The 15,268-nt window shown below is 37.9% G+C and overlaps 1 protein-coding gene across 1 annotated transcript in view; it reads left to right on the forward strand.

Moving 5' to 3' along the window:
* Positions 1-15,268, forward strand: part of ANKS1A (ankyrin repeat and sterile alpha motif domain containing 1A) — a 161,055-nt gene that overhangs the window by 52,762 nt on the left and 93,025 nt on the right. The window contains exons 5-8 of the mRNA XM_063141483.1: positions 8,150-8,446; positions 9,310-9,385; positions 10,842-10,943; positions 13,451-13,543. Of these exons, the coding sequence (XP_062997553.1) occupies positions 8,150-8,446; positions 9,310-9,385; positions 10,842-10,943; positions 13,451-13,543 (568 nt within the window). The remainder of the gene's footprint in view (positions 1-8,149; positions 8,447-9,309; positions 9,386-10,841; positions 10,944-13,450; positions 13,544-15,268) is intronic.

The following is a 15,268-nucleotide window of genomic DNA, read 5'->3' on the forward strand; positions in this document are numbered from 1 at the left end:
ACAAGTCCAAAATGTTCAGGAATTGTTTCCCATGTTTAATAAGAAAGGGGGAAATACTGAGTATGTTTATGGCATACAATCTAAAACCACTAAACTAGATTAAACTTCAATTTGCTAATGAAAGTGACACTATAGAATATTAAAATATTCCTAATAGTGTTTTGGTGAGGACAACCATCTCAGTGTGTGTGTCTGTGTCTCTTTTCTTGCTTCTTTGGTTGCATTTTGGCATCTAATTGTTGCTTTGTTTGAGCCTTGCCTGTATTTTCCCCTTGCTTCTAGCAATTCTTTATTTATAAACAAAGTACAAAAGTGATTTCCCAAAGCAAAGCTTCTGAGAACTGTTGAAAGTGGTCTAAAGTTACTGCATATGAAATCCAGTACTATATTTTGAGGCATCCTCTTTAATAGATTCTTTCTTATAGTCAAATGCAAAAGAATTCTATACAGCTGCTTATTTTTTCCTATTTATGCAGCAGGCTGCCTTCCAAATACTGTACTGAACCTACCCAAATATTGGTTCTTAAGAACCAATAAAAATCTTAACTGTACTTGATCTGCGTGGCTTTAAACACACATAGCAAATATAATGGTTGGAAATGAATAAGAGAGGCAGGTAATTTAAAGCCTTTACTATAGCAGTTCCTATTACAGGAAATGTGGTTCATAAACTATGTAGTAAGCCCTTAATTTAGTATGAACCAATCCTTAATATTGTAAATGACCTGCTGTACTAAGAATAGTAATACATACGTTCTGGTGAAAATAGTGGCATCATATTGTTTGGTTGGGCATGTCACCTGCCAAGTGCCAGTAAGGATTTTTGGATATCAAGTATACTTCAGAAGCCACGCTCTCCGCCACTGTATTTCACACTCTATAATATATGCAGCTACAATTCTTATGGGCCTCAGTGAGAAATACTGCAACTGAGGTGGATAGAGATTTAAATCAGTGTTATAAATCATGATTTTAAATCACTTGTAAAAAAAGAAAAGAAAAGACCAGTTTCAATAATAGATTAAAACCACAATTTCTGTTTGATAATTCATATATTTGGTTACTCTAACAATTAAAGTAGGCTTGCAACTAAATACAGTGCTGATACTATCCAAAGCCTTTGGTCATTGTACATTTTGCACTACAGAATGTATACCTCCTTGGAACAAGGAGGCAATTGTGAAATTGATTTTTATTTTGGCTTTCTGTACCACATGCAAGAACCCTAAGCAAGATCATTTACTTGGAAGATAAAGTCTGAATTCCGAAGAACCATGAAACTAGTTCAACGAGGCCGGATCTACGCTACTGCTTTAAAGTGCTTTAAAGCGCTATATAACAGTTTTGACAAGTGTATGTGGAATGTGTCCTGGGCCCCAGCGGTTGTCAAAACTGTTATAAAGCGCTTTAAAGCAATAGTGTAGATCCTGCCTGAGTCTGACTAAACTCTTCCCCTCTCCCCCAAATGGAACTTAAGTGAGGTTGAACTTAAGTGAAGTTCTAAAAGTGGTTTTTGTCATAGGGAGCTTAACAAAAAGGTCAAAACGTATTGGGCTACTACTAGCCTCTTGTGTGAGAACAGACAGGTAGTTACAGAACACATTTTTCCCCATTAGAAGAAAAATAAATGCTTATGCTGTTAAGGATGATAAATGTTCATAACTTGCCAAGATAATTCAATGCAAGACCAATTTTGACATACTTACATTACAAATATTTTCTCCTATGGTTTGGTTTTTTACCTAGAAAAGCAGGTTTTCACCATGGCCCCAATCTAACTTTAATTGTCCTTAAATCCCACTGTAATCAATGTAGTTTATTAGTTTACCATGATTGTAGTTTTTACTACACTCACAATTTGAGCCAAGGGGTTTGGTTTAGACACTATCAGGTTGGTTTATTAGCCATGTGCAGACATAAGAGCTGTGCGGAAAGGGTCCATCCAGTCTAGCATGATGTTTCCAACAGCACCAGCCTCTGGGAAGCTCATTCATAAGGCATAATAGCAACAGCTGTCTCTTGCTTAACCTCATCATCTGGTAACCAGAGCCATACTGCCTATGAACATGGAGCTTCCATTTAGGTATCACATGACATTTATCAATTGATAAGATAAATTCATGGAGAATAGGTTTAACAACTATTAACGATATCTAAACTGGTGCCCATCATCGTATCTTACATGGTGAATTTTGTAATTGTAGATTGTGCATAAATATACACATAATGGTTGTGTATTACCTCCAGTATCAGGGGCAGTATGCGTTGGGGTATTTGGAAAATGAGTGGGAAGGTGCTATTGCATTAATGTCTTGCTGTGGGCTTCTCATAGGCATCCAGCTTCCAGCTGTGCAAATCAGAATTTGGTCTGATTCAGCATGGCTCTTCTTATGTCCTTTTACTTCCTTTTAACAGCCCTGAACCCACTGCCAATTAATTTGATCACCAAATGTTAGTATGTTGCAATGGGGAAAGTTTTATCAGTATCCATTTTCTCCATACAATAACTTTATAAATCTATATCATGTTCCTTGGTAATATTTTCTCTAAACTGAAAACTCCCTAATGCTATGTAGAGTGGTCCCATTGAAATGAATGAAATGTAAGTTAGTTTTGACTAACTTCAGTCCCATTCATTTCAATGGGTCTACTTTATATAGGACTAACATTGGATACTACTTACCTTCTTTACATGTATATATAGTAGTAAACTGACTTAGTATTGAAGTTTTGGTTCTATAATCGAAATGTGCATATCTTGAAAAAGGGCCAAAATATTCAAGTATGTAATTTATTCATAACTTACTCAGTTATAAAGGAAGTTCTTGATGTTTGTACTTTCCGTATTCTTTAAAAAATGATGCAGTTTCCAGGTGCACTGGTGGTGGGGGGGATGGTAAATATCTTCCAAGCAAGGGCAGTGTGGTGGAGGTTTCCCTTAATAAAATGTTTGGAGAGGGATAAATCAGTTGAATGTTTCTATATGAGGGCTACTCCCTAAGTCAAACAACTTTGTATTCTTACAGCTTAGCATAATTTTAAACCAGAAAGCAATGAGGACTTAAAGTACTATGAAAACCAGGTGACATTTCACACCTAATCTGGTTCTCTTTAACAAGCATAATAACAAAATGAAATTTTAAGCAGTCATTTAATTTATCCACCACAAATTTCCTCTGTGAAGCATTCTGTGGCAGCTGACAATTAACAAAGTCTCTAAAGTTTGCAGTAAATCTGCATGGAAGCATGTTATTTGAAATCTAAAACCCCAGTAAAATATGCCCATCAGTAGTACTCTCAGTTGTAGGTTGTCAGACAGCTGAGACATGCTTCTCTAAAATGATGCTTTCTTCTTGCTCAGCACTATCTTCTATAGGAATTTGCAATTAACAAGTTCATATGTCAAGAAGAAATTAATATTATTTATTACATTCATATACCGCCCCGCAGCCTAAGCTCTTTGGGCGGTTTACAAAGATTAAAACACAGAACATTTAAAAAATGATATACAATTTGTAAATCCATAGAAAGTATAAAAACAGATTACATACCAGGACAGACAATATCTGTTTAAAACAACTATTCTGGGATCAGTTAAAAACTCAACATATGCTGTTAAGTGCCTGGGAGAAGACAAAAGTCTTGACCTAGTGCTGAAAAGATAACAATGTTGGTGCCAGGCGAGTCTCATCAGGGAGATAGTTCCATAAATGACTTCAATATGTATTTTCTTTATCGAGAAAATACTTTTTTGACTGGTTTTGACCCTCTCCATGTACATGGGGTAACGCTTGATCTTAAATGTTATAAACTACAATTGTAGCCCATGACAAATTGAGGATTACTTAGGGGGGAAACACTGTGGCAGGGACAAAAAGTAGGGCAAATAATCCCCCCTTGTCTACCTTTCCATCTTGATCACACACACACTCTTACACTTATGCTTCCTTGCCCCTGTCCATAAATCCATCAAGCATAATTTAAGAGCATAAATCAGATGCATATCCAAATGTATACCTGAGGTGTTGATGCTGTCAGTCCACATTACATGCTTTCATTGAAATGTGCACTTGGATCCACATCTAGTTTACACTCATAGGGCAGTATCCTATTCGACTGTACAGTTTATATCAATTGTGTTGCACTAGCGTAAGAGATCTCTTGCACGTCAGTAGCATTTGCAGGTGCTGCAGGTCTTCCGGAGAAACCTGCTATTGGCATGGCGCTAGAGGTCACTTACATTAGGGAAATAGGGTGGGGGCAGGGCTATCTGGAGAACCCCAGAGGACCAGATTGGGACCCAGGAGAGCTGGACTTGGCCCCTAGGACTGAGTTTCTGCACCCCTGCTTTAAAGGCAGAAAAACTGAATTCATTAAAGGAAAGACAAATGGAAATTAAAATTTGCATTTGCAGGCCTTCCAAGAACTGATGTGTGATGTGGGTCAAACAGAAAAGACTGTAGATTGTAGTCATTGGGCTTTGAACATTCATAATTAGAGACAAGTCTTAATATTATTCTCAGTCGGATCTCTGGGTAAATCTCTTTGTGGTGCTCCTTCATAAATTCACAACAGACAGGAGTGGAAAAGGTCCTTTGATCTGACTGTCCTGAACAAGCTTATCCTGAGTGCTGAAAAATATATTTTTGTGTGTTTCAAAATAATCTGACCGTTCATAACAAGAAAAATTCCAGGCACATAGAAGTCTAGACATCTAAAATGTTTGCTGGTTGGAAATATTTTTTCTAGCTATTTAACAGTTATAAAGTTGTTTCGATATTTGCTATGATCATATCCTTTTATTTAGCTATTTCTACATATAGACCTGATTCTCACACATAATGTAGCCCATGGTTTAAACAAACCATGAGCTGTCGGGGGTGATCAGGAGAGAGCAAGCATGGTGCATCCCCTTCCAATTTTACTCAGCAACTTATGATTGCCCCATTAATAGGTTGTTAAGTGTGAAGGGTGAACCCAGAATTCTGAGTTATTTAGAAAAAACCCGGGCTCAAACATCACTCTCACCAACTTACAAATGGGCTGATTATAAGTTGTCGATTAGACCTTTTGGGTTGATTCTTGAACAGGAGGTATAGCATTTAAAGACTATCAGCAGTTGTGAATACACTGTTTGTATCAACGACTATGCACCATCCTTGCTCTTAATGCAATGATCTTAGAGATTTCTAATTTACCAGTTGCAAATATGGTGCCACATACAATCTGCACTCTAGCTGAATGTGTGTGATTGGTCTTTTTCAGCTGCTTTTATTTATCTATTAGAATACACTGAAATGAAAAGCATTCTTCAATATTCCAGAGGAACAAAAGCATTGGAGCAGCTGTTTAGCTTGCCAGGCTGCTGGAGGTCCACTCATAGCCATTTTTCTTCTTTTGTTTGTTTGTTTGTTTAAGGATTTTTATGCCGCCATTCAGCCAAAAAAGGCTCTCACGGCGGCTTACATTGCCTTCTAAAGTCTATGAACATCTTGTATCTTGAGGTTCTGACATAGGATAAGATTCTTAAATATGAAAATAGTTTTTGTAAAAAATTACTTGGGCTGTAAGATTTTTGTATTACTTAGTTAAACCTTTATGATGTATACATGATACATGCAAGGATGAAAGTTAAGGGCCCCTTATGTTTTGACCCTGTTTTGGTTGTGATGTGTGAAAAAATCAGAGAACATTAATACTTGGCTTCTCGATAAGGAGTAGCTTCATATTTATTACTTTTAAAGTTCCTACAGATTTAGATGCTATACAAGAGCTAAACAATCTAATACAGCCCTTACCTGCAGGCTTAAAATCTAATGGAAGCCTTTGTTTAAATTGTAAATCCTTATGCTTCCTTTACATCTCAAAAGCAGGTGTTGATGATATGTAAATATAATTGGTTAGAAGGCAGATTAGAGTTTGGTCGGTGATAGCCTTAAATATTAACCATATTTATTCCCTTCTCCTATTGTCTTCTTCCTGTATAATCAGTATTTAAACAAGTATAAAAATGGACAGGTATGCTATAGCTACCTCTAATACCAGAGACTACAAAGTACGCAGTGTAGGGCAAAGCCTATATTTGACTTTTTTTCTTGATGATGTTGATTCCTGTATTACATGATATATAATTCTTATATAATGTTCTGTCAAAAGGCATCATGATTCTTTTGTATCTTATACTTAAGTGCAACATCTTATTTATAAACCCTGAACCGTATGTTCTTTTTTTCTATTCATGTAGAGTTTCAGTGCATGCTCTGAATGTTGCATTACCTCATCTAGGTTCACCTTTGCTGTAAATCTGTTTTTCCTTAGCAATGCCTTGACTTGGACTGTTACTTTGTCATCATTGAACAGTAATGTTTCCCCCAGTTTTCAAATGTTTGTGCATACATGTTTCTGTTTGCATTAATTTCCTTTTTGTTTCCTCCATGCTTTTAAAAAAAATGCACCCCTGGATGTGAATTCAGCTTCTTTCTATCTCATCTATTTTTGTCCTACTTTTATGTAGCTGCTGCTAGCATGTTTTATGTAGTTGCTCGAACACACACCTCTGTTAAACCACAGAGTTGTATAGACCAAAACAGGTTTTCTTCTAAAACTGCATAACCTTTGAAGTTATAGAATAGTAGCATTTTGCCAATTAAAGTATTTCTGATGGAAGTAGGTTTTTGCTTATATGTGCGCGCACACACACACAGCAAGCCACTACTTACATCCATAGGATAGTCTGCTATACTGCTGTTGTGCCTCTGAAACAGACCACTAGTGGTTCCTAAAGTAAGCATAGAAACTAGTGGAAACACTCACTTCCAGAATGGGCAGATCAGTGGACCTCCCTTCTATAACTTGTGCTAACCTGCCCATATTCCAGACATGGGCATTGTTGTTCGTTTCCAGTTGTTTCAGAAACTGTTAGTTCCTGTTACACTAGTGACCCATTCCACCAGCACAGTATTTAAGTACTTCAACACTCTTTCAGTAGGACGTCTTCATTCATCTAAATACCTGCTAAGATCTGAAGAGCTGCTGAGGAACATTCTACTTAGGATCATGACTTACCAGAGCAGAATTTTTGACATTGGGTGAGTTTAGGTGATCACAACATTGTGGCTGCTCCCCGTGTGTGTTGCATGTGCAGCTGCCATTTGCATTATTCCCCATACTGCAGCGTGGGTTGGTGTGTTGTCTGAACATGGCGTGCATCGCAGTGGGAGAGATTGTACCCACCCAACAACCTCTACTGCATGTCGTAGGTTGTAGGGTGGGTTTGACATGCCAACCCATGGTGCAGCTTGGGAAATAATGCAAATGGCAGTTACACACTCAAAGGCAGGGGGATAAGCCTTGATGGTCTTCCCTCACTGTGATCGGCTAAACCCAGTCATTGACTGCTTCCTTCCCCATACCACATCACAAACTGCATTTGAAATCTCCCTCATCTTTTTTTTTTTTAAAAAAAAAAGGGGGGGGGAGAGCAATTTGTAGTAAATTGCTCCTTGAGAAAATTCTAAAATCTCATTGAGTTTATGGAACGAGTTTCACATTTCTTTGGATCCCAGCAGCATTCAAAGGGAAAAGGAAGGAATAGTGCAAGATTAAATAAGAACGGACAAGTTCTGTAATCTTTCTTATAAACAAAAGCAGAAACAAGGGAACAAATAGCCATTGCAATGTGTATTGAAATACTATTCATGATTGCAGTCATTGGATGAGCACTCAAGCATAAGTTGGCATACATTAATTGTAACATTTTATGGAGTTGATACTAATGCTAGTTGAGTTTACAATTGGGGAACAATTGACATCAGAACTATGGAAGCATTAGTATTGCACTAAAATGAAACATTAGGTTGTTGAGTTGTACTTAACTCAGAACTGTTGAATTCAAGCTTGCCAGATTCCTGTAGATATCTTTATAAGTATATATGATGACTAGATATGATGTACATAATGAATCACTTCACTTACTTTGATGCACTCTAGCATATGGTAGTTTGGATGGAATTTGATCAAATGGTTTGATTTCAGTTGTATTTAAACGAAGTACTTTGTTACAACTGCCTGTGACATCATCATCTTAAAGAGGATGTAATATTCTCACTCAGTCTGAGTCCTGATGGTTTTTGTACTTATGTAATCTCAGAATAACGACAATGAGACGGCACTGCACTGTGCAGCTCAGTATGGCCATACAGAAGTGGTGAAGGTTCTGCTGGAGGAGTTGACTGACCCTACTATGCGCAATAACAAGTTTGAGACTCCTCTTGATTTGGCTGCACTCTACGGGAGATTGGAGGTTGTGAAGATGTTGCTCAATGCTCATCCCAATCTATTAAGCTGCAATACTAAGAAACACACACCCTTACATCTAGCGGCTAGGAATGGCCATAAAGCTGTAGTTCATGTTCTCCTGGATGCTGGCATGGATAACAATTACCAGGTTATATATTTATTTATTTCTAATCTGCCCAATAACCAATGTTCTCTGTTTTGTTTCAGGTTTTTGTTGAATTTAATGTTGAATAAATGTTTTCAGCATCAGATTCAGCATTAGGTCATTTGGAACAGATGTTGATGAAATTCAATAGAACTTTCCTTGGAGAGTGTCTCAAGGATAGCAAGGTTTGGCTTATCAGCTGAGCCTGAGATCGTTCTAAAGATTGTCAGCTTGGAGATTTGTGGTGCTTAAACCCACCATGCAATTTGATGCTTTATTCAGTGCTGGCTCCAGGGCTTTTTTTGTGTGTGTGGAGGGAGGGCTTTGTAGCAGCAGCAGCAAGCTGGAGCTGCAGGCCCAGGGGGCTCCAGGGATTGGCAGTGGGCCGCCCCTAGTTGAGGCTTGGGCCTTTGCATGTACATAAAAAATACTTTCTCATTTTACTTCCATGCAATGCCCTCCATCTTTTCACAAATTCAAATGTGTGTCTTTCAATAAACATTGAACAGGCTGGCAGCTCTACAACCTCTCTGACAATCATGCTCCTGTAACAAATATACAAAGGTGGTTATATTTACACCTAAATATTTCCATCCTTTCTGTATTAGTCCTTTCATCAGAGAGGACACACAAGGTTCCTTGATCAGAGTTTTTCCTAGCTGATGTAGTTAAGAGTGATCACTAGAAGCTGCCTTAAACACTAAATTCATAATCCTGGTAAAGAAGCTTGAAGAATTTTTTGTTAGTTGCGGATGAACTGTAGTAGGTGGCCTCTGTGAAATGAGGCCTTGTGTATCTGCAAGTATTGTCTCCAATGTTCTTTGTTTGCATTCTCAATTTGGCCACCCGCTATGTTTGATTTACAGACAGAAAAAGGCAGCGCTTTGCACGAGGCTGCTTTGTTTGGCAAAACGGATGTGGTACAGATACTGCTAGCTGCAGGTGAGAATATTTTAAAACATTTTAGGCACTTCTTTGTTGTTGTTGTAACATCCAGCTAACTAAGTATTGTTCCTCAGAGTGAGCAATGTAAACTCTAGTTTGTTAACTGATTTTGAACTCCCACCTGTGGAGTAAGTAATTTCTTGAGTCCTCACTCCTCCCCTGATGCCATCTTTCTTTCTTACTTTCTTTCTTCCTCTCTCTCTCTCTCTCTCTCTCTCTCTCTCTCTCTCTCTCTCTCTCTCTCTCTCTTACATCTATTCTATGCTGAAACTTGCTGAGGTTTTCAGTATGAAAATGTAACAATGTAATAAAAGCTAAACAGAATTTACTAGAACTTCATATTTAATTTACCCTAGACACTATGTCTGGCTCTGCTTCCAAAAGAGGAGTGGGCTTTGATAAATGTCTTGAAGATGGGTGTTTATCATTTTGGGCTGGCCACCAAGAACACCATTTTCCATACCCTTGGCTGAGTATGGCACATGAACGGAATAATTATGATGGTGTTCTTAGCAGATCCAAAAATCTTGTGATCAGTGTCCTGTGTTTTCCAGGAAAAAACTGAATTGGAAAATTTTCTAATGCAAATTAGGATAGTTTGCTTTGTGTCATTTGCATAGGAAAAAATAGTTTGCATAAGAAAATTTTCTGATGTCCTAGAAGAGGAGTAAGCAACTTGTGGCTCTCCAGAAGTTTTGGCCTGAACTTCCATCATCTCTCACCATTGGCAATGCTGGCTAGAGCTGATGGGAGCCATAGGCCAAAACATCTGGATGCCTACAAGTCGCTCACACCTGCCTTACAGATCTAAGTTAGCATGTTTATTTTACTTGTACTTAGTAAACAAAGCTTTAAAAACAACAACAGGTCAATAGTTGTGGTCCCAATACACCATAAGCCTTGGTCTAAAATATTTGAGGGGAAGAATCAAAGTACAGTCAATGTGATTTAAGCTTTGTATTACATAGAAATATTTACTGGAGTACTTGTAAAAATTTAAAGGCTTGTACTTCCCTTACGTTGTTTAATTTAACACACACACACACAGGCACTGAAAATTGTTTTCAACGCAAAGAACTATGCATGATATGCTGACAACCACTCATCTATTTCAGCTGAGTTCAGCTCTCTTCCACTGGGGCTTTTGGAGCACCTTCAGTTGCATTGTCATTTTTTTTTATTTCACACTGAGTTAAATGTGCTCTCTCACATACTTCCTAGGGATAATCATCTGAAAAACATTAATAACAATTTTGAATCTGCCAAGCTTGCCTAATATTGCATTTTCAATACTACTCATTTTTAGTAATGAACTTTTGAAATGCAAAACTTTTCTGCAGAATAATAAAACACCGGACATTTTTCAGAAACATTTTCTGGTTTGTTATGATAGATTCTATACAACAGCAAATTTGTAGAAATACATTCAAAATCCTTTCTGTGTGTGTCTAAGGCATTGATGTGTATATAAAGGACAACAGAGGACTGACTGCTTTGGAGATTGTGAGGGAACTTCCATCTCAGAAAAGCCAACAAATAGCCGCTTTCATTGAAGGTAAATAATGCAGAAGGTAAAGGAATGGTGGCCTGAATGTCTGAAGTTGAGCAGTAAGAAGCCATTCTAAAGTTGGTTGGAAACCAAGTTGTTACACACATACAAAGGTGTGATGACTTCATTTTGTCAATTTCAAAAAGTGTTGCATTTTTTAATGAGCTCTAGTGTGGGTATAAAAAAAGAATAGACCTATATTAACAGTTTGTGTTGTATGCATTTTATAAATATATAGAGCATTGATGTAAAAGCTTCCTAGTTTGTACCCAACTTGATTATTTATCTCCTCAATTTTCCATATTCAATTTCCGTTCATTGTTGGTGTGATGTACCTTGTTTGTATGTTTGTGAAGGAATTGATAAGCTGCTTTTTAGAGTCTTGGCCTCCCAAAGTGACATACATTATAAGAATAGGAAGATCCAAGACATCACTAAGTAGATAGTACCAGAGCAAGAAAGCTGGTATAGACTGTTTGTACTTCAACTTACTTTAGTTTAGCATTTAATTTAGAATCTTTAGCATACAAGCCATTTGCAGATGAGTCAAAATGGCTTTTCAAGGTTTGTTTAAATGACAGAATAGTGGAGGAGAGGCACAACTCCATTAGGTTTGCATTCTAAGACTGATGAGCCACTACAGAGAGGACCTGTTCCATTGACTGTTGCAATATTATTGAGGGAGTGGTCATCATTAGCTAATGCCATCAATGGGAAAACAAAGATTTTCTAAGCTTTCACATTTGGACGTTGTATAGGCTTAGTGCAATTTAGCTCTGACTTATGGCATCCAACTCCAGTGTGCAAATGTAATGGGTTCCATCTAACATCACCCCGGCAAAAGGGAGTTTGTGGAAGTGGATTTCCCCCCTTTTCCCTGACAGCCCCACAGTCCCTGAAAATACTACATAGAGGGCCAGGCAACTCTTCTGAATGGTGTGAGCTGTGGAACCATGGGCTGAGGGGGAAGGGGGGAATCACTGAAGTTCAGGTGGAGGTTGAAATAGACGCATTTCAAAACAGCTTCAGGGCAGGATACAGAGTTGAGACAGCTATGGTCGTCTTAGTGGATGATCTGCGCTTGAGTATTGACAGGGGAAGTGTGTCTCTGCTGGTGCTTTTGGACCTCTCAGCAGCTTTCAATACCATTGACTGTGGTATCCTTCTGGAATACCTGAGGGGATTGGGAATCAGGGGCACTGTGCTCCAGTGGTTCCGGTCCTACCTCTTGAGTAGGTTCCAGATGGTAATGCTTGGGGATAGCTACTCCTCAAAGAAGGAGCTGTCGTATGGTGTACCACAAGGCGCCATCCTATCCCCAATACTGTTTAACATCTACATGAAACCGCTAGGAGAGATCATCCAGAGGCATGGGGCGGGGTGCTATCAGTATGCCAATGACACCAAAATATACTTCTCTTTGCCTTCGACAAGAACGTCAGCTAAGGATAGTGTGTCTCCTCTGAATGAATGCTTGGGATGGATGATGTAAAAACAAACTGAAGCTGAATCCAGACTAGACGGGGGTGCTTACTGTCAAAGGCCCCAACCTGGGTTTGGAGGTGTGTCAACCAGTTCTGGATGGGGTTACACTCCTGGATCCATCACTCCAAATGACAGCTCAGATAGATGTGATGGCCAGGAGTACCTACTATCAGCTTTGGCTGATATGGCAGCTGCACCCCTTCCTACAGTTGGAAGACCTAAAGATGGTAGTCCATTCACTAGTAACTTTGAGGCTTGAGTTCTGCAGTGCGCTGTACATAGGGCTACCTTTGTGCCTAGTCCGGAAACTTCAACTAGTTCAGAACATGGCAGCTAGGTTGGTCACTGGCACATCTAGGGGTGACCATATTACACCAGCTTTAAAATCACTACACTGGCTGCCAATTATTTATTTTATTTATTTATTTAAAACATTTGTATCCTGCCCTATATCACTAGTTTCTCGGCAAAGTATAAAGTGTTGGTTATTACCTTTAAAGCCCTACATGGTTTGGGTCCAGGTTACCTGCGGGATCGCCTTCTCCTGTACACTCAAGTCCTCTGGGAAGAATTTACTTCAGCCAGCAAAAACTAGATTAACAACTGTTACCCATTGGACCTTCTCTTCTGCTGCTCCCAGACTGAGAGATCCGCCAACTCAATAGTCTTTCTGAATATAAAAAAGCAATAAAGACTGATCTCTTCCTGCAGGCCTACCCAGTCGAATTTTAAGATGTCTAGCTGTTATTTTAATAATATATTAGTTTTTATATTTTAATCAGTTTTATGTATTTTATATTTTTGTATTCTATGTTGTTCTCTGCCTCGATCCAGAGGGAGAGGCGGGTAATAAATAAACAAATTATTATTATTATTATTATTATTATTATTATTATTATTATTATTATTATACTATATTATTATTATTTCCAGATCTGAATAAATGAAAAGCTAGGCTGTTTTGTTGTTTGGAAGACCTCTACCACTGTGCTTCCTCTTCACTTCCTTCATTTTTATTATTTGTTCAGATTGTACAACAGAGAAGAAGACAGCAAAAGCAGAAGAGAAGACACCACCAGCTCCAGCTACTTCTACTGAAGCCTCACTTCGGGTAAACCAAGGTAAGAAATTTAGTGGAAAGGAGAACCTTAGTTTAGTCAAATGCTAAAATAATATATACCCTTGCAGGGTATATAACAGCAGCTCTCAGTCATAATAAGTATTGAAGTAGTTTGATATGAAGAACAATAACAAAAGAAAATTGATGTTCAGCCTCTTATGCCATAATAAGTGTCATGTATTAAAAGGGAGGAAGGTGGTAGTCAAGTTGAGTTTGCTGGAATAGGTATTTGGATGGCTGTGATATTGCATTTATGTTTACTTGTCCAGCACAATCATTTAGTACCTTGTTACTCATGGATAATTTTGTTGCTCCCCTCATTTTTCCACTTTCAACTGACCCTTCATTGGGTCTCATATTCTGCTTAATCTCTCTCTTGCTTGTTTTCTGGGCCTTCATGATTCTCTATGTTCCCAGGCATCCCCAGAAATGGTAGCATTTCTTGGCATAATATGAGAATCACTAAACAAATATAATAAAATATAATATAATTATAATATAATATAATATAATATAATATAATATATATCCCAAAATAGCCTCACTGAGGATAATCCTCATAAACAATTATTTAATTTATTTAGAGGATCAGACTACTGCCCTTCACTGGAAAGATTCCTGGTGGTTTAGAACTGTTTTAAACATAAAATAGAGTTAAAAATAGCAAAACAAAAAAGTGCAAAATGTAATAATAATAAATGCACAATGGCAGCTACTGTAGTGAAATTATTTCAAGACTGAGATATGTCCCTAATTGGATGTTCCATTCTTGCAGTTACTTTCTGTACATGCTTTAGTGTCTAGACTGTGATCAAAGAACAGTTCATGTGCACCATATAACACATTGCAGTAGTCAGAATGGAAGTTTATGAGACCTTGAATTACTGTGGCTAGTCTTCCTCCCCAGAAGAAGCTACAGCTAGTGACACAAAGTGCTCTGTGCCATTAGGTCACTTAAGCCTCAAGTGGCAAAACTGGATTAAGGAGTACTTGCAGAGTGTAAACATAATCCTTCAGGGGAAGTTCAACCCTATCCAGGATTGGTTGAACACCATATCCCTGAACTAGAACCTCCATCCTTTCAAGATTGATTTTCCGTTTATCGGCTCTCATGCAGTACACTGTGAAGTTAGGCACTGGTTAAGTGCTTCATCTGACTCAGTTGATAAGGGAAGATAGAATTTGGTGTTGTTAGCATACTGATGCTAGCTCAGCCAAAATATCTGGACGATCTCTTTCAACAGTTTCACATAGATTTTTTTTAAAAAAATAATGGGGGCAAGATATTTATTTTATTTATATATTTATTACATTTTTAATACCGCCCAATAGCCGGTATCCAATAGAAACCAATGGGACCCCATAGCAAAAATGTCACGGGGTCAAGCAGTATTTTCCCAACAATACCTTCTGGAAATGACCCTGCATATTACCATGCCCCCAACTCAAAATCTAGAAGGATACATGATCAAAGACATTAAAAAAATCAGTTAAGAAATCCAGGAGAATCTACAGGGTCACATAGCAAATAGATTGCTGAAGGGTAGGTGTGTGAAATGAAAATATATTTTACGTAATTTCTGTGAGCTATATGTCAAAGACATCCCTTAATATAATAAATGCATGTATACATTACAAAAAATATACTGTACTTGCTTTTTAAAAGTTTACACGGTTTAACAAATAAATGAATTACAGTTATGAAAATGTGTTGAAGTGATATACC

Source organism: Elgaria multicarinata, chromosome 1 (assembly GCF_023053635.1).
Source record: "Elgaria multicarinata webbii isolate HBS135686 ecotype San Diego chromosome 1, rElgMul1.1.pri, whole genome shotgun sequence".
NCBI lineage: Eukaryota > Metazoa > Chordata > Lepidosauria > Squamata > Anguidae > Elgaria > Elgaria multicarinata.